Source organism: Saimiri boliviensis, chromosome 5, assembly GCF_048565385.1.
Source record: "Saimiri boliviensis isolate mSaiBol1 chromosome 5, mSaiBol1.pri, whole genome shotgun sequence".
In the NCBI taxonomy this organism is placed as follows: domain Eukaryota; kingdom Metazoa; phylum Chordata; class Mammalia; order Primates; family Cebidae; genus Saimiri; species Saimiri boliviensis.
The window spans coordinates 69,891,617-69,912,168 of NC_133453.1; the positions used below are offsets into that span (position 1 = coordinate 69,891,617).

Genomic DNA, 20,552 nt, shown 5'->3' on the forward strand with positions numbered 1-20,552 from the left:
CTGACACAGTACATACAGAAATAATAACTAAAAACAAAACAAACTAGTCCTTTCAGAATTTTTTACAATCTGTTTTCTTAGAAATATTTTATGAATTGTCTCATATAACAAATTCAATACCTTTTAATAAGAAAGTCAAAACAATTTTAATTTGTTAGTTGAAAGTTTTGTGTGTTATGAATCTTTCTCAGAAATCAGAATTCACATTTCTATATTAAGAGTTTACAAATGCTTCAAAGCCAAGCACAGTGGCTAATGCATGTAATTCCAGTACTTTGGCTCACCGAGGCAAATGGATTGATTGAGCCCAGGAGTTCTAGACCAGCCTGGGCAACACAGTGAGATCTTGTCTCTATTAAAAATTTTAAAAATCCAGTTAAATGTACTCCTGTTTCTTTTCCAATCATTTGACATTTTTCCTAACTCCTTGGTACGTTTTATAAACAATTTATTAAAGTACTTACAAATACCAATTAAAATAATGAGACATTTCTTTTTTTATTTTTTATTTTTGTATAAGCATTCCCTTTATTCCATAACCTGACCATCATCTGTTACTTTTTAACCATATATATATATATTTTTTTGTACCTTAAGTTCTGGGGTGCATGTACAGATTGTCCAGGATTGTTACACAAGTATACACATGCCATGGTGGTTTGCTGCATTCATGCCCCCATCATCTACACTAGGTGTTTCTCCTAATGTTATGCCTCCTCAATTCCCCCATCCCCTGCTATCCCTCCCCAATCCCCCCCACCCCTCAATAGGCCCTGGTATGTGATGTTCCCCTCCCTATATCCACGTGTTCTCATTGTTCAACACCCACTTATGAGTGAGAACATGTGGTGTCTGGTTTTCTGTTCTTTTGTCAGTTTGCTGAGAATGATGGTTTCCAGCTTCATCCATGTCCCTGCAAAGGACATGAACTCATCCTTTTTATGGCTACATAGTATTCCACGGTGTATATGTGCCACATTTTCTTTATCCAAAATATTAACTAAAAAATAAAAAGACTGACAATATCAAAAAGAAATTTTTGTTTTTAATATTCCAGAAGTTAATTTTATATAGTCAGATTTATTGTTCTTTTATGTCTTGCTTAATTGCTCTTGTGCCTATAAAATCTTCCTCTAACTCAATTCTGACCTATCTTCTCTTTGTATTTCTAGTTCAGTTTTTTAAGCATATAATCCTTGTCTGTCTAAATATTACTTTTGTAGATCTTATTTTTTTCTGTTAAGAAAATAAAACAAAATAATGAGACATTTCATGTGTAGCCTGAATTGTGTGCTACTATATTTTAATCAATATTTAATAATTTTGCATTAGGAATTTTATAAACCAAAAAATTAATGAAGGGGTAAAATTCATACCTTGAAAGAAAGATACAAAGTTCATCCATGTAACTAACAAACCATGATCCTCCAAAAATCTCTTTGCCACACTTTGATGAGAAAGAATATTAATAAAATCACTAACAAGAGGCCAGTAAGTGTTATTCTTCAGTAATGCTTCTCCACAGTTCACTACCACATGTAAACTATTTTCTTCATCTAAAAAAGACACATCCCAAAAATTGCATAAGGTTTTTTTAAAAAGCTTAGCCAATGATACAGAACATATACACTTTAGAATCAGATATACCTAAATTCAAACCCCAGCCTTCCATTTAATATCTATACAGCTTTGGGCACAATATTTACACTCTCTGAATCAATTTCCTCATCTATAAAGTGGAAAATAAAAACACCCATCTTAAAAGAATTACATGAAGCATTAATAAAAAGCACTTAACACATCATTATAATTATTATCACATGTCCAATATATGACATGATACTGAGGTAGCTTATTTTCTTGATTCTAATTTTCTTGATTCTAACGATATAACACAGTATTTTCTGTTCCAATCAATTTTACCCCTAGATTAACCTCATTTCATCTTATCAATCAAATCTGTACAATTTCAAGAGATGTACATTTAGTTGCTTTCTTCTATTCAAAAAATACATCAATATAATTTTTAGCAAAAAATATTTCAAAGATAAAAGAAGATAACACGTAAAAAAAAAAGAAAAAGAAAAAAGACCACAGATTTCTTAGGCCTTAAAAAAAAATCCTCAAAATTTAAATACATCATTGGGGTGGTGGGGGGATAGGTTTGTACAAAATCTTTATCATTAAAAATTGTTAGTATATATACATTAGCTCTTTTTAACCTATTTCAACTTCACTGACTCACTGTACTAAGGAGTTTCCATTCTCATTGTAAAACATATTAAAACCCATAATATATGGAATTTTCAAGGCCAGCAGCTCATTCCCTGTACATAAGCTGAGGCATGTGGCTACCTAGCGTCAATTTTTGTTTCTATTCATGCTAATTGTTCTTTTTATCATAATTATACAATTTAAATCAAAAATACATGAACTAATGACATATGAAAGCACAGAGAGGTATTACAAAAACTGAATCACATGCTTTTGAGAGAATAAAAACAAGTACCAGGAAAAAAAGCTAAAAAACCTTGAGACAGAAAAATCATAAAAGCCTCTAAGTATTTTACACTCAGATTTATATTCTAACTCTATTTTAAAGAGACTAAAATTGGAATCCACAGATGATGCTTTATAGATATGCTATTTATAAAAAAGATGGGCGAGAACTCCAGTCAAGAAAACCATATCCTGAAAATGCTTTGCCCAAAGTTAAAAGATTGGAGAATGAACACATAGTTCTGTTTTAAGTTAAAATACAACGTTTAAGGCAGACGTCCCCAAACTTTTTACACAGGGGGCCAGTTCACTGTCCCTCAGACCGTTGGAGGGCTGCCACATACTGTGCTCCTCTCACTGACCACCAATGAAAGAGGTGCCCCTTCCTGAAGTGTGGTGGGGGGCCGGATAAACAGCCTCAAGGGGCCGCATGCGACCCGCAGGCCGTAGTTTGGGGATGCCTGGTTTAAGATATATACCTTTTTTTTTTTTTCAACGATGGGGGTCTCCCTATGTTGCCCAGGATGGACTCAAACTCCTGGGCTCAAGCAATCCTCCCACTTCAGCCTCCTCAGTAGCTGGGATTACAGGGGTGTGTCACCACACCTGGCTCATATTTTTTAAATGATTCCTCACTTTAACCAATTTATTCATCTACCTACCTTCCTGTCATACTCATCAGTCAGGAGTACCTCTAGGGCACTTTTAATTTCCAGACTTAGGTTTCAGTCCACAGAATTATTTTACCAAATATTAAACAAGTTTAACAATAGCTAAGAACAGGACCTACTGAAGTTAGGTATACTCTCTTTCAGTACTTCTCAATGGACGAGAGAGGGTCTAACTCAATGAGGAAGTAACATTAGGGATTTTTTACAAATTATTAATACCAACCCCTGAGATTCTGAAAAGCACCCCCATGACTGACAACTACTGAGCTAGTGAGCCATAGATATTAATGTGACAGTGCTAAGGGATGCTGGGAATTTTTCAGTTAAAAATTGAAAATCACTGTTCTATTTAATTGAAACCAGAGGATGAATAAGCAGAATATATTAATCAAACTTGCTATTTTCCTGACACTGCTTAAATACTACTGTTCTTGTGAAAAACGTCTTGGAATCATTAATGAAATAAAATGATTAGGACTTCTATCTTTATTCAGACTGGTACTTTCCTCATTACAGATTTAAAGAGCAATGATTCAGTGTTAAATTCAGTCATCAACAAACATTTACTGAGCACCTACTAAGGGTCAGGTTTTCAACTAATCTCTGAGAATAAAGTGGTAAATAAATCAAGATTTCGATGATCTCTGTCTTCATGGAGATTAACATCTAAGAAGGAGATTGTGATAAGGGCTGTAACAGGAAAAGTACAGGGAGTCATAACAAACAAAACTAGACTACAATTCAAAAACAGACTTGGCCAGGCGCGGTGGCTCACACCTGTAATCCCAGCCCTTCGGGAGGCCAAGGTAGGCAGATCACCTGAGATCAGGAGTTCGAGACCTGCCTGACCAACATGGCAAAACCTGATCTCTACTAAAAACACAGAAAAATTAGCCAGGCTACTCAGGAGGCTGAGGTAGGAGAATCACTGGAACCCAGAAGGTGGCGGTTCCAGTGAGCCAAGATTGTGCCACTGCACTCTAGCCTAGGTGACACAGCAAGACTCCATCTCAAAAAAAAAAAAAAAGAAAAAGAAAAGACTCTCCTGAGGAAGTGAAGTTTAAACTGAGGCCTATAACACAAAGCAGAAATTTGGATTAAGCAGATAAACTAATGAGGGTGGAGCAGATGATGTTATAGGTAGAGGGAGAAGTAAATAAGAAAAAGAATCACTTGGAGAAAGAATGCAGAGGATGCATGGTACAAATGAGGCTACAGGGTGGTATAAACCAGTGTCAGGAGTTTAGAGTCCACATGAAAAGAATGGCAAGCCAGTAGGGGGTTTTAGGAAACAGAACATTATAGAAGTGTAATGTGCAAAGTGACTGAAGGAGAGCAGCACCAACCAGAGATAAGAGGCCTAGAGATGGCCATGATTTGAACTACGGTGGTGGCATAAAGATGCAGTGATGAAGAGGCTATGTAAAGATATTCAGAAGATTTGAAGGACAGAGTTGGTAACATCTGCTATATCTGCAAGGAGTAAAAAGAAGTCAAAGACAACTCCTAGGTTTTGGGGCTGCATAACTGTTTAGAAGGTTAGGCAGTGGAAGCAAAACACACACTCACATGCTCATGTACACACACATACACACAGGATAATGTAAAAGAAGCCAGATTAACAGAGCGATAATGAGTCTTTGCTGTGGACACTGTATGTCTGAGGTGTTTACAGATATCCAAACAATATGGTTCAATAAGTAGTTTGATATACAGGACAGAAAGGCAATCTAGGATTATGAGCACCTACAGATATTCCTATGTTGTGCAATACATGGTTTTAGATTCCCTTTTACACAGACTGTTTCAAAAGACAAATTCTAACATTTCTGGAACATGGAAAATATGAGCTATGTTTGGAACCACAAAGCATATGGTATAAAATTTTATAAAAAAGTATAAAATTGAATATAAAAGAGCAAATTCTCATTGTATCGACTCCTGTATTTATTAAAAGTATAAATAAAAATTTAAAATACCATCTAACAACAATTCAAGCCAAGGCTAGACAGAAGCTGCTAAAAAATAAAAAGAAAGTACAGAGATCCTGTTGTAATAGCTGTGGCTAGTTATGGTTAGTTCAACATAGTTAAAGCCTGTCCTAATACTCAGTGTAAAAATGGGAAAAGCTTATGACACTTTTAGAAAAGCAGCATTTATATATATAAAATGTTTTATGCTACTACTGAAAGAGGAAAAAAATCGTATGGCAAAGTTTGAAGGCTTCTAAAGATAGTTTCAGACCTTGGCTGGAAATAATTTACTGCTAAAAAAAATACACATATATTTAAAGATCTTAACAATCTTTACTTCAGCTTGTTCAAAATGCAATTGGTATAAGAATTTCCAGAAAAGACTAACGGCATTAGAAGCATATGTAAAAAGCAACTGATACCATATAATATGATTTCAGAAAAAATGCGACAAGTGTAAAAAGCAAAGACGCTAGGACAAAGTGCTAAGAAATACCAACATTGACAGGATAAGTAGAGAAAAGTGTTGGGCCACAGAAGGAGAATCAACAGTGTGAAATGCTACTGAAAATCAAGCACAATAAACTCTAAAGTATGACCACAGGCTTCCTCAACATGTAGTTTGCAAAAAGGGTAACCATAAAATTTGTGATATAAACTGGGACGCTTTTGAGTGTAAAAGGAATTGTATTAATAATCATGTCAGACTAATAGGCATAACTTAAGGCTGTTCTGGGAAAACTAGGACATAGGGCTACATAAGTCATGGACACTTTTGTAGAGAACAATTTCAGTAGAACAATGGGAGTGAACACTAGAATGAGGTAGGTTAATGAGTGACTTGTAGGTAAGGATACGAATATAAAAACTCTGGAAAGCTAGCTATTTAAAAAAAAATGGGAGGCAGACTTGGACACATTTTTTTCCCGAACATTAAATATAAGCCATAGGTAATAAGCACAGCTAAATCACCTAGTGAACAAAACAGACTCCAGATTCTTTTAAAAGAACAGGCACTTCTAAATTATGTTTTCTCAATTATGAATTTAAAACACCATTTCTGTGAAAAGTCTTTCCTTAAATACGTAATTCTATGTAAGAATATCATTGATACAGCTGAATGACAATAAACATATTTCAAAAAGGAAAAAAGAAAAAGCAATATATGTCGATCAATCTCTAGGAAAGAAAAGGTCATGTTATATGAAGTTAGTAAAACTATAACGTAAGGTAGCTTTTAAATTTTCCTTTAAAAAGTAAAGAAGTAGATTGTTTAATGTAAATAATGTATTATGCTCACACTATACCTACAATGAGAAGGCAGAGTCACAAAGTAGGTAAGAAGGAGTACGGGCTTTGAAGTTAGACAACCTGGCCTTATCACTCAGAGATGCGTAAGATCACAGATCACTGACTTCAACTCCCTATGCCTCAGTGGCCTCGTCTATAAAATGGAGATGACAATATCTTCAAAGAATTATTGATGGTTAAATGACATAATGCATGTGAAGTACTGAGAAAAGATTCTAGCATACAGTTGAGTACTCTAGAGATGGTAGCTATCATAATTAGTTAGCTATTATATACAACGCATTATGTCTTACACTGAGTTCATATCAATTTTCAGGACATCGTGTCACACCTGAGAACAGACAGATTATCAGTATAAGGAGAAAAGAGAAGCTGATATGCACAAAGAGGCAACAGTGAAACAAAGAAAGGCTCAGCTATAAGATTTCTCCTCCTCAGAAAATGGAGAGGTCCTACAATTTAATTAATCTGAAGTATTGTTTGTTGTTAAAGTTTAGTTCCTTGTGCCAACAAGTAAAGACATCCTATCAAAGTGACACTGGCTGTGTCAACATTAATAATGATAACAGTCCTGACATTAGGAGCCATGAAATCCTTCTTAACTCTGTCATTTGCTAGCTGTATAATCTATGGCAAATTGCTTCATTTTCCTAAGCCTCAATGTACTCATCTTTAAAGCAAGGATAATAATAGTAATGCAAATCTCAGAGAGTTGCTCAGAAGCTTAATTGAAACATTATGTGAATAGTATTCAACACAGTACATAGTACATAGCAAATATTTAAATAATATATATTATTGGCTGGGCATGGTGTCTCATACCTGTAATCCCAGCACTTTGGAAGGCTGAGGCAGGCAGATCACCTGAGGTCAGGAGTTCAAGACTAGCCTGAGAATCATGGCAAAAAAATTACTACCAAAAACACAAAAATTATCCAGATGTGGTGAAATGTGCCTTTAATCATAGCTACTCAGGAGGCTGAGGCAGAAGAACTGCTTGAACTGAACCCAGGAGGCGAAGGTTGCAGCGAGCCAGGATCGCACCACCGCACTCCAGCCTGGGGGACAGAACAAGACTCTGTCTCAAAAAATAATAATGATTGTATACATATATATATATATAAAATTTAAGGAGGTGAAGTTAAGATGAATGACCACAGAGAAATGAGAACAGGAAGAGGTATAGAAACATTATGGCAGATTGAAGACTATCAACCACATAGTGGGCACAAAAGAAGAATATAAGTTCTCACTAAGAGAGTAGAAAAAAGGCAAGATTTATCCCAATTTTTAGGTTATAAAAGAATAAGCACGTAAAAATATCTAAGACTGATAGCAACAAATCTATGATTAAAAACAGAAACATGTCTAATAAGGAAATGACTAAATTATGGTACAGCCATGATATTAATACCTGCACTTTAAAAAGTATTAAAATGCATGTTTTTGACACGTACACTATGGCAACTTTTTTAAAAGTATTTATTGTATCTATACATATAGTCACCAAACAAAAAGAAAAGAAATACAGCAAAGTGCTAACAACAGGCATTTGTGAATAACAAAACTGTAAGTGCTTTTAACTTTTTCTTTAAACTTCACTAAAAATTTTCAAAAATGTTTGCAACAAATCTGTATTATTTTATAATTTTTTTAAACATAAGATGTTTTCAAGATTAGTTATACAAAGTTCACTAATAATACTAGAATAATATTAACAATACTGTTTTATTAATAATCAGCAATATTACTAATAAGTATACTAAGCACACTAATAATACTAGAATAATTACACTGATCATAGAACTAGTGAATATAATTCTGAGTTACCTTGTAGCTCACTTTTAATAAGGCAACTTTCCATCATGTATAATAGCACAGTGACCATAATATCCAGCAGCTGACATTCTTCTGTTACCTGTCTGGCTAGCTCCTCATTGCTGAACAACTGAACACTAATATGCACAATTCTGTTAGACATTGTGTCTGATTCATGACTTTTCTTCAGTGTTTTCATAATGAAAGCATAATGCTGAACAAAAGTTTTTGTAAAAGCAACCTGTAAACATTTTAATAGAAAAAACACATTAGTTTTAATTTTTAATTTAAAACCATTTTCAATATATCATATTAACATTTTACAGCTATTCCTAATTTATAATAATGCCCAAGGTAACAGAAAAAATAATCTCAATGGTGAGGGTAGTCTTTCACTCTTTTGGAACATTTGCAAAATATTCTGATGGCTAAAGAAAAAAAAATTTTTTTTTTTTTCTGAGATGGAGTCTTGCTCTGTCACCCAGGCTGAAGTGCAGTGGGGCAATCTCAGCTCACTACAACCTCTGCCAACCTCCGCCTCCCAGGTTTCAAGCAAGTCTCCTGCCTCAGCCTCCTGAGTAGCTGGGATTACAGCCACAGGCCACCATGCCTGGCTAATTTTTGTATTCTTAGTAGATACAAGGCTTCACCATGTTGGCCAGGCTGGTCTCAAACTCTTGACCTTGTGATCTGCCTGCCTCGCCCTCCCAAAGTGCTGGGATTACAAGTGTAAGCCACCATGCCCAGTTCAGTTAAAAAAAAATTTCAAGACATTCTAAATTATTAAAGTTGTAAAGTAATAATAAATGCTGTGGTTTAAAACACAAAATATACTTTACTCACAAATGTATCAATTTACTGAGGTCAAAGTATGTAACTCTGTTCTGTGCTACCTACTTTAACAACAAAATCTAATAAAGTCTCAGCTACAAACTATTACAGAGGATTTAATATAACTAAATACATGAATCAATGTGATTATTTCAAAACAAATACCTTCTCCTTTTTGATCTGAAAGCTGACCACTAATCTGACTAAATGATCTGCAGGATTATTTATTCTTACTTTTTAATTTATTTATTTTTTTGGAGACCAAGTCTTACTCTGTCACCCAGGTTGGAGTGCAGTGGCACGATCCCAGCTCACAGCTCAATGCAACCTCTGCCTCCCAGGTTCAAGCGATTCTCCTGCCTCAGCCTCCCAAGTAGCTGGGATTACAGGCATGCACCACCACGCCCAGCTAATTTTGTATATTTAGTAGAGACAGGGTTTCACTATGTTAGCCAGACTGATCTCAAACTCCCAACCCCTGATGATCCGCCCGCCTTGGCCTCCCAAAGTGCTGGGATTGCAGGAGTAAGCCACCACACCCGGCCATACTTATTTTTACTCTTATTTCCTTTCTGTGTAACATGTACATTTTCTAGTTTTTTTTTTAAAGTAGATATAAAGATACACAAAACAATGACACTAATAAAGTGTCTCTCCTAACCTATACTATAAAAAATTACAGCATGGTTTATTTTCTTTTTTTAAATACACTGAGCTTTGTCACTTTGTCTTAACCACATGATGGTAACATGTGGGTTCTGACTCCCTGGAACTAGAAACTTCACTTACCAACATTTGTATATGAGTCAATAACTGTTCTCTCTTTAGCAGTGGTGACCAAAAACTATTCAATCCATGCTTTTCCCAGCCTAATCTCACAATCTAAATTTAATTGTTCCCATTAAACCCTCTCATAGCACCTTGTAGTCTTCTTCAAAGGATTTAGAACAATTTGTAAGTACATATCTATTTCTGTTAAAAAAAAAAAATGATGTTTTCAATGTTTGTTCCCCAGCATTCCCTCCAGACAAAGTTCTATGCAGAAAAGCAATCCTTTGGAATTCTGCTCAGTAATGCTGCTTTGCCACAAAGCTCAGACAGTGTGCCTTTTGTGCAAAACCTGTGTTAGCAAAGGAAGAAGCTAATGCTTGTTTATAGTGTAATATCAACCCTCACCTGAGAAATATATCAAAAAAAGGTTTAGTAATGAAAAGGCAAAGAAAAAAAAAGCAAAGTTTAGAAAAGCAGGAAAATTATATACAGATACCTTATACTCTTGATCTGGAAGCATGTTGAGTAAGAAAGTTACCATCTTTTGGGGGAATTCATATTTTATAGTCCAAAACAATAGTTCTTCCAGGAAGCTTTTATGTTTCAAAACATCCATTATGGATTGATCTGCACACGAAAAATGAAATTTGTCAGTTAATGATTGAAGTTGCTCATCTCATTTAAACCTTATATAACTAATAACACATAAACCACATAACGTGAGTGTATCTAAAAATTAAAAATATGCCTTCAATAATGCAATAATATTGACAAGCTGGATTTCTACAATGTACACAGTATATAAGAAAAAATTTAATACTTATCTTTTAATATAGAGCAGTAAGTGGAAAAATGAAGGGTGGAATGGATGCCCTTTTAAAATAAAAGTATTCAATGGAAGATAGCATTATCTACTGGAAAGTCTAAGGCAAGCATCCCCAAACTACGGCCCACGGGCCACATGCGGCCCCCTGAGGCTGTTTATCCGACCCCCCACCGCACTTCAGGAAGGGACACCTCTTTCATTGGTGGTCAGTGAGAGGAGCACAGTATGTATATGAGGGACAGTGAACTGGCCCCCTGTGTAAAAAGTTTGGGGACGCCTGGTCTAAGGCCAAGTGCCACTTCCTGAGGGCCAGTCGGTCTCTTGCAAAGCTCTGCATTCTTGCCAAGCTTAGTCAACAGAAGGTCTCAAGAGGTATATGATGAACTAGTAATTTGAATACTTTCACTGTCTCTTTCTCTCACTAATTTCTTCCCCTGCAAATGAATTAGAAAATTCTGACTATTAATCTTTGTCAGAGGAAATGATCTTAAGTCACTGTTCCAGATCATCAGCTCTACCACAAAGACATCAAGAGGATACAAGAAGTGTCAACTATGAATGCACTGGCTCCAGTGACACTGCTTAAGCAGGGACCGGACTTAAGACGAGAAACCGGAAAAAACAGTATCTCACATGCATCAAAATCCTCAGGTACAGCCCTAACTACATCACTGTTTGAAGTATCTTGCAGGATAACCTTGTAAAGTTTTTTTTTCAATTAACACTACCCCAGCTTTATACTTCTTCTAGTATTGAATAATGTGGTCATCCCACATCTCCCCAGGTAGTGGGTCTAAATGAGTAACAATAAGCTCAAAATGTCATCACTTTCCTGATTTTATAAAACACTAAGTTTACTAAGGCTTGAATCAATCCTTAATTTATTATTTTTTGAGATGGAGTCTGGCTCTGTCGCCATGCTGGAGTGCAGTAGCGCAATCTCAGCTCACTGCAACCTGCGCCTCCTGGCTTCAAGCGATTCTCCTGCCTCAGCCTCCCAAGTAGCTGGGACTACAGGTGTGCACCACCATGCCCAGGTAATTTTTGTACTTTTAGTAGAGATGGGGTTTCACCATGTTGGCCAGGATGGTCTCAACCTCTTGACCTCATGATCCTCCTACCTCAGCCTCCCAAAGTGCTGGGATTACAGGCATGAGCCACTGCACCCGGCCCAATCAGTCCTTATTAGATAAACTTTAACACAGTTTTTTCATTAATAACTACAGAAAAAATGACATCAAAATATCCTATATATTCTACAGACATTATAACGAAAGAGAGGCAAACTCTACAGTTTCCAACTACAACTCCCTAATTCCATTTCAGTGATGACGTAAATGATACATAATAGTAGTTTACATATAAGGACAAGTACACTATACATCTCTTTTTTTAGAGTCAGGGACTCATTCTGAGGCCAGAGTGCACTGGCACAATCGTAGCTCACTGCAGCCTCAAACTCCTTGGCTCAAGTGATCCTCCCACCTTACCCTCTTGAATAGCTAAAAAATAAATTAGCAGGGTGTGGTCTTGCACACCCTGCTAATTTATTTCTTATTTTTTGTAAAAACAAGATCTTGCTAGGTTGCCCAGACTACATTTATTATTAGAAATTAAGTTATTTCAAAATTCAGAATTTTCTACTTATAAAACAGAAGCCTATCCCTCCTGAAACAGATCACCTCCAGGGCATGACAATGATCTTAAAACAGAAAGAAACAAAGATTGCAAGAAATGAGGTAAAATACAGTCAAAAGACTCACTGACAGATTCAAAGACAAAAAAATAATAAAAACAGGCCCAAGAGAATCAGGTAGCAAGAATTTAAGATTTATAACTAAAAATTGTAATACAGGCTTGACACAGTGGCTCATGCCTATAATCCTAGCACTTTGGGAGGCTGAGGTGGGCAGATGGCTTGAGCTCAAGAGTTTGAGACCAGCCTAGGCAACATGGTAAAATTTCGTCTCAAAAAAAAAATAGAAAATTAGCCAGGTGTGGTGGCATGCACCTGTAGTCCCAACTACTCAGAAGGCTGAGGCAGGAGAATCACGTGAACCCAGGAGGCAGAGGTTGCAGTGAGCCAAGATCATGCCACTGCATCCCAGCCTGAGTAATATAGTGAGACCCTGTCCTGAAAAAAATAAGTTACAATCCACAGCACACTGCTGTACCTAATTTAATTCTCACAATTCACTTAACACAACATGACTGATAATTCACAGACTACCAAAATAAAAACCCTCATTGGTAAGTGCTTCTTAATTACTCACAAAGCTGAACAAAACTAGTACTATTAATCATAGAATTCATAGTTATGACTGCAAGCTTGCACTAGCCAAATGAAAAGCCTGAAGCCATCATAATTATTATTAGTCAAGCACTTAAAAGAAAATATACATTAACGATGTTTTAAATCAATAAAACAACCTGAATATACCAGGAAAGCTGTGGCTTCTGCTAAAATGAGAATAGTTGCAGTTATACAGAATTCAATTTTTTAATCTGCAGACAAAAACAAAACAAAACAAAACTCCAGCAATGTCTTCATTGTTGTTCTTAAAATAGGTGATGTCAGTCTCCCAAGATTTTAAAGCATATGTTACATACTTTACATGTAATATTATGGAAATGTAATTAGAAATGCTAATTAGTTATGTTTGACTATATATCTTTAAATCTTGACATGACTTTAAAAAATGTGTAAACTACCTTAAGTCAAACTGTAAAAAGAGATTTCTGAAGAATCACGATGCAGTGTAAATGCATGACTAAAGCAAAGGTTTTAATTAAGAGAGCAGAGTTTGGCCAGGCGTGGTGGCTCACACCTGTAATGCCAGCAGTTTGGGAGGCCAAGGAGGGTGGATCACGAGGTCAGGAGTTCAAGACCAGCCTGGCCAAGATGGTGAAACCCTGTCTCTACTAAAAACACAGAAATTAGCCAGGTGTGGTAGCAGGCACCTATAACCCCAGCTACTTGGGAGACTGAGGCAAAGAACTGCTTGAGCCCGGGAGGCGGAGGTTGCAGTACACCAAGATCACACTGCTGCACTCCAGCCTGAGGAAGAGAGTGAGACTCTGTCTCAAAAAAATAAAAAGATAGCAGAGTTCAAGTTCTGCCACTCACTAGCTCAATAATCTTGGAATCTTGGACATGCAGTTAAAGCGATCGAGGACTCAGTTTCTTCACCCTTAAAATGTAAGTTTAGAGAACAGGCAGTGATGAGGTTAGCATAGGGTCTGGCCTCTTCCTTGCCATTACGTATTTTCAGTGCACTTTAAAGCTGCTGAACAAAATTGTTACAAAAATTGAACCATTCGCTAAGCTTCAGATTATCTTCAAAATAAGGTCAGTTTTTGAAAATACCTTGGGTTCTAATTCACAAAGCCATTCCTTCCATGTACATACTTAAACTGATAATGATAACTGATGAAGTCTTAAATCTCTGTACTATTTCTTACCACTAAAGGAAAAAAGAGAAGGCGCTCAATCCAAAACCACGTGTGAAAAAAGTTCCGGTATTTAAAAACAAATTAACAAAAAAACACTTCAACTTAAGTCCATACAAAAAATATCTTCAGTCAGAATGTGACCAGGCCGAAGGAAAACAATGACCTCCTATACCACAACAGGTATTTTCTGGGCATCCCTAAAGCTTAAACTCAACTATGTGCCTAACAATTTCCAACTCAGATGTATCACAAGGACTCAGTTTGAGATTCGGTAAGTTAAGGAACCAGATGGTCATATGGGTTCCTAATTTCCTTCAGAGGTACAAGTTCTCTGCTGAGCCAGAAAAACGTGTGTATGTGTGCATCCTGGACTGCAGATCAAATTCCATACTTTTTCCTAGCAACCCCCAAGTTAAATGCAGCAGCGTAATAACTGAGACTTAGAAAAGGAACCTGCAACTCAAAGTACCTGCATGTTCCACCTTTCTAGGCAGTCCTAGCTATTTTGCAAGATACACCTAACAGCAGAAGTAAGAATTTTCTTTTCATCAAAATAACATTTTAGCCTCTGGAGATTTTCTAAACAGACCACATGTTAAGATATGGAAATCCCTGGCAAAAATCCAAAGCACAGACTTGTCAACTAATCACAAGTATTCTAGAAAAGCTTTTAGTGACAGTCAAGTAAACACTGTAGTTAAAAGCTTAGGCTCTGGGATATGAATTAAGGATCTACCTATCATTAGCCATAACCTCTAACATGCCACCATTTCCTCATTCATATAATGGTAATAACAATAAAACCTGCTTTATATGGTTACTTTGAGAATTAAATGAAAAAATGCATGTGAGGTGTTCAGTACTACATCTAAGACATATAAAAGGTTCAATAAATATTATTCATTATTATTACTAATCTAGTCCCTCACTATAAAGCATACCTATACTACTTTCTCCTTTGAGTAAACATGTGAGTCCCTACTGAGCCTTTATTATGTGTTAAGTACTATTTGTTCATTCCCATTGTGTGTGTGTGTGTGTGTGTGTATGTGTGTGTGTGTCGTCTGTCTCTGTCTCTCACCATGTCTCCCTTGTCTTTTTCACTCTAGAAATTGCATACCCCAAATTATAAAAGGAACTAGGCCAAATTACAAATTCACACAAATTGAAGCCAAATCAATCAGTGAAAAACAATTCCTTATGGGAGGGGACTCAAATATGATAATGTATATTTTATGATGAAAATAATGAACAAAACCCAACAGTCATCCCTTAACAATACTTTCTCCAAGACTTATTAGATAAATCCAATAATGTAAGTCTCCCTTCAAACAGCTTTGATGTCAATACTGCTAGCCCATCAAGTATTCTTAGTGGTCAGGCATTTTTTAGAAGCATTTTATTCAAGGGAAAAAAAAAAAACAATAAAAATACCTTTGGTACCACTGCTTAGTTTTACCCTCTTTCTCTTGCCCAGACCTTGACTACCATCCTGATCATCCTGAAGGAAAATAAAATTAGCATTATACACAGTCACATTCATAAATTTATATACTTTATAAATATGTTTACAAATCACATTAAACACACAATATATGCATGCTTACATACTACTAATCAACATCCACGTATTTGCTATAAAATATAGCTGTCAGTGCTGTTAATTTTGACTTAAAAATATAGTGAAATATCCCTCATATTAAAACACAAGAGCTCGTAAATATAATCTCTGCTCCTAATGGAAGACTCTTAAACACCCCAAAATGCCAAGACAAAAATTTTCCTAACCTTATAAATTAACACCAAATGCACAAAGAAGCTAAAGGGTGGAATGGGAGAGATTATTACAGGAAGGTAGGAGAGAAGGGGAAAAGATTAACAACGAATAGAGAAAAGGATTTGAGGAGTCTAAGACAAAACAAGTTGAGGAAATCAAATTTTGAAAAATAAGCACAACATATTAGAAGTTGGAGTTGACACTTAAAAATAATAAAAACAAATTGAAATATGCTTAGAAAAAAATCCAAAAAGGAAATACAGACATTTCTGCTCAAGGTACTATACACATTCTAGAAAAACCTTGCACTAAAAATAATGCTTGATGTCAGGGTGGGGAGGGGGCAAGGGGTGGATACTTACAACCTTTTCAAGTTTATAATCAGAGAAGTAACAACATCAATAATTGGTACCCAGAGAGATCATTTGCATGCCCAGGTAAACATCTTGTGGTGGTTTAAGGGTGTATCAGAGCATGTTAACACTGTATAACAGGGTAAGAAAGCCAGCCAGCCACAACAATGCACAGGGAAGAGGAGCAAAGAAAGGAAACCGCCTCTTGTAAAGCCAAGGTAAAAGCAGTGGTGCACCTCTTGGGGAGGAAGCCCTAGGTGTAGGTGCTCATTTCGGATTTTCTTAGTATAGTGCTAAAAAGGCTCCTGCTGTCTTTGCAGTAGAGTTTTTTCCTCTCCAGCTAAAGGTTATGATTCTACCTCACTATACCAGCTCTCCTAAACCAGGGAATGTTACATATGAATCAACAACTGCCACATTATATTATACTGACGTATTTTCCCTATTTTCCAAACACATATGAGCCAACTAATATTTATAAACAGGTTTGATAGTATTTGGCATATAGTCAGTTGTGCTAACAATGGTGCTGGTGGCAGGTTAGAACTGTAGTATAAAGATACTTAACTACAGTATTTAATATCTGTGTATTCCAAGATACTTTTATCAGTTAGCAGCCAACCAATCTCTAAAGCAGAAAAGTAGCCTCAGTTTTATGCTATAACTCTATTTACTGGTGCTACTTCCTTGGCCCAAATCTAATAGCTTTAACTTCAGGTTTCCTTCAAGTTCAGTATCAATCCTCAGCCATTCTCTGGGGTTTTCTAGAGCTACCACTTCGGTCATTCAGCATTTACGGGGCACTTCAATATGTCCTCTCTGTTAATCTTCACCTTTGCCAGGCCTTTCTGGCCATCCACCTGGCAACAGATCTGACAGTCAAACTACAAGCTCCTCCTCTTCAGCCACTCTCAGCTTGCCGCTGGAGAAATTCACCAGAATTAAATATGAAGCCTTAAAAGACAGAAAACAGACTCAGGAATATAAGCATACAGGGCCCAGAGGGATCAGAAATTTGAGATTTCAGCTAATAACCATTTATGAAGCTGGCTCTCCAACACCTGAGAGAAAAGGCAAACTTGGAAAAACATGTTATGTCCCAGGTTAGGATTATTTCATAATTTCAAACATAAACTTCCTATGAAAAGAATATCCTTGATCAAGGATGTTCATGGCAATATGAAGTTTTATAAATGTCCTGGCTTTATACACTTAAAGTACAGGTAGAATTTGCAAAGCAAAGGAGGGGAAAGTCATGCCAAGAAGAGAATATAGCATAAGCAAAGGCAAAAGACAGAAGTCTGAAAACGTGGACCACTGAGTTGGCCTTAACATCACAATAGATATCAAATACAGCTAGGAAGGGAGATTATCTGCATCTGAGCTGCTGGGAAAATGGGCACTCTTATATAATACCAATGGTGAGAATATACAGTAGTACAATTTCCCTGAATGGCAATATGGCAATCTTTAGAATGGAATTCCAGTTCTAGGAATTTAACACAAAGAATTAATCAGACAAGTCAATAGGGACTATATGCATACCTATTCATCACAATGTTATTTATAATGGTAAAAAAAAAAAAAAAAAAAAAAAAAAGTCTTTGGTTTCCAATAAAAGATGATTAGGTAAATAAATAATAGCACACCCATATCATATAAAGAAAAGCAATTCCGGAGCTCTATATTCATTGTGACCACACGGATATTCAAAAACTATTATTATAAATGAGAAAAGCATGCTATCTAAAATAGCATATGCAGTATGAAATCATTTAAGTATTGATAATATTCACACATAAAATCTGTTAGTATATTCCTTTTCATAGATGTTCAAAACTGTCATTAAAAAATGACAAGTTATACAGGAGTATAGACAGCATGAAACCATTAAAACATATCATACATAAAATCTGTTAGAATGTCAAATGTTTTAAAGTCATAACACAGATGAAAAATAAGAAAAAATTTTTAAAAATAAAGAATGTCAAATGTTTACAGTGAGTCACCACTAAGTGATTGAGATTTAGGTAATATTATCTTTTTCTTATTATTTATTTTCTATTTATTCAACAATAAATATGGATTGTAGTTTTAAGTTAATAAACATCTTTTTAAAATACAAGTCTGATTTCCAATACTACTTGCTCCAACAATAACTATATTATCAGTCATAAGTCCTGTATTTTTATTTTTAGAAAGTACAATACTGTAAACAAACATGAATTACTCTCAAGAGTAGGGAATTCAGGCATTAAGGAAAATGAAAACCAACAGCTCTCATAACCACAATTTCCCATCCCTCCAAATTCAAGACGTGGAGCTGAGGTTCATTTGTCCCTGAGGAAGCAGTATAGGACCCTAAGAGAAGATGACAGTCCAACTGACAAGAGGAAATAAATCAAATACAATTCCAACCCAGAGAGCATTTACGCAGCCCTCAGGAATACTTTTCAGGCCTTAAATAGTCCCTGAACAGGGAAGTAGGCACCACTGCTGCATGTGTTTCAGGCACAAAATATGGACATAGGTCCAAATCATTTTGGAAAAGAAACAAGAACACATGAGACAACAAAATCCAAGAAAAAGAGATTCAAACTCCCAATCTACAAAATCTATAGATGGTTTCTCAACCCAAATTAACCTTTCTTTTTTTTTTTGATGGATTTTCTAGAAAGATGAAAACAATGTGAGCTTCATAAAAAGAAGTCAGGTAAATTCACAGTTCGTTACAACAACACGCAAAGAATATTAATACAGAACACACAGGGCCAGAAGGAATATTTAATATGTCACCTTATAAAAATAAAATCCAAAGATCTTAAAAGACTAGAATGAAATGTGTAAGCCCCTATAATCAGACTGTTTGCTTTAAGTCAACTTCACAAGTACACCACCAGAAGGGAACTCTAACTTGTCAGCTGTAAGGTAGAGCCCAGAGGAAAATGCTGGGCATTTATTTTACCTTTGTGGCTCCTGCCAACAATTTAGGTAGCTGCTAAAAAAAAAATAACAAAAAGCTCTAGGCTTTAATGAAGACACAGCATGCTTATCAAAAGATGTCCCATCACTGTGCACTGAATCAGAACATAGATTTTAAAAGGGAATGAGTTTTACCAGACAGATTAAAAGAAAGAACTATGCACAACAGAGAATATTGATATCTAAAGGTAAATATTTAAAACAGTGTCATATGGAAATAAAAATCTTTTTAGAGAGCAAAACAAGAAATAAGTGAACGTTACAATATTTAACACAAGATTGAGAAGAATTTAAAAATTAAAGCTATCAAAGGAATAAGTTGCCTCATAAACTAGGTAAGCTTCCTACAATTGGAAGTATTTATGGAGAGGCTTACCAACTACCAGGAATGTTGTAAAATCAGTTCCTGCATTGGAAAAGAAATACATGAAATATTTCTAAAACCTTGCCCATCAACAGTTCATGTGATTCTCCACCCCACCCTCACTATTAATGTATTTTATGATACCAAATTAAAATTAAACCTTATGCCTCCAAAAGTAAAATTAACTTTTTTTCTTTTACCTATTCATTTATGAAAAGTATCTCTAATTTTTTATTTCAGTTGTCCTAATTTTGCTATTACTTTGGGAAATAATAATCCAAATGATTCACTTCGATTGTGTCCTGAATAAGGAAAAGATATTCAAAGCATATCTACACAGTAACTTATTTTATTTTGAAAAGTGATTACTTCTCAATTATGTAAGAGTACACAGAAAAAAGACAAAAGTAAACAAGCAAAATTTACAAACAGTAATAATCTTTGGATGGTAGGGTTGAATGTAAATGTTTTCTTTTTGTTTTGTCTATCTGTTTTGAGACAGACTATTCTTCTGTCACCCAGGCTGGAATGCAGTGGCCCAATGTCGGCTCAATGTAATCTCTGCCTCCCGGGTTCAAGTGATTCTCCCACCTCAGCCTCTTGAATAGCTGGGATTACAGGCACCTGCCAAAACGCCCAGCTAATTTTTGTATTTTCAGTAGAGGCAGGGTTTCACCATGTTGGCCAGACTGGTCTCGAACTCCCAATCTCCGGTGATCCGCCCGCCTCAGCCTCCCAAAGTGCTGGGATTACAGGTGTGAGCCATTGCACCCACCTTATGCTTTCTTTTTTATACCTTTTTCTATTTTTCAATTTTCCCACAATGAAAATTCATATTTTCATAGCTTCATAGTAGAAAAGTGTCTTAAATGATTTCATTTTATATTAACAGCTAGGTACTTCACAGTCACAGAGATTAAAGA

General features: G+C 35.8%; 1 protein-coding gene across 9 annotated transcripts in view; it reads right to left on the reverse strand.

The window, feature by feature from the left end:
- The window catches only part of UBR3 (ubiquitin protein ligase E3 component n-recognin 3), a 248,075-nt gene that overhangs the window by 178,201 nt on the left and 49,322 nt on the right, over window positions 1–20,552 (reverse strand). For 8 of the 9 annotated variants that reach the window (XM_074399504.1, XM_074399496.1, XM_074399495.1 and 5 more), the window contains exons 6-9: window positions 15,588–15,654; window positions 10,371–10,501; window positions 8,285–8,513; window positions 1,377–1,556 (exon numbers count right to left, since the gene is read on the reverse strand). In XM_074399504.1, coding sequence (XP_074255605.1) covers window positions 1,377–1,556; window positions 8,285–8,513; window positions 10,371–10,501; window positions 15,588–15,654 — 607 coding nt within the window. The remainder of the gene's footprint in view (window positions 1–1,376; window positions 1,557–8,284; window positions 8,514–10,370; window positions 10,502–15,587; window positions 15,655–20,552) is intronic. The other variant, XM_074399503.1, reaches the window with a different exon arrangement.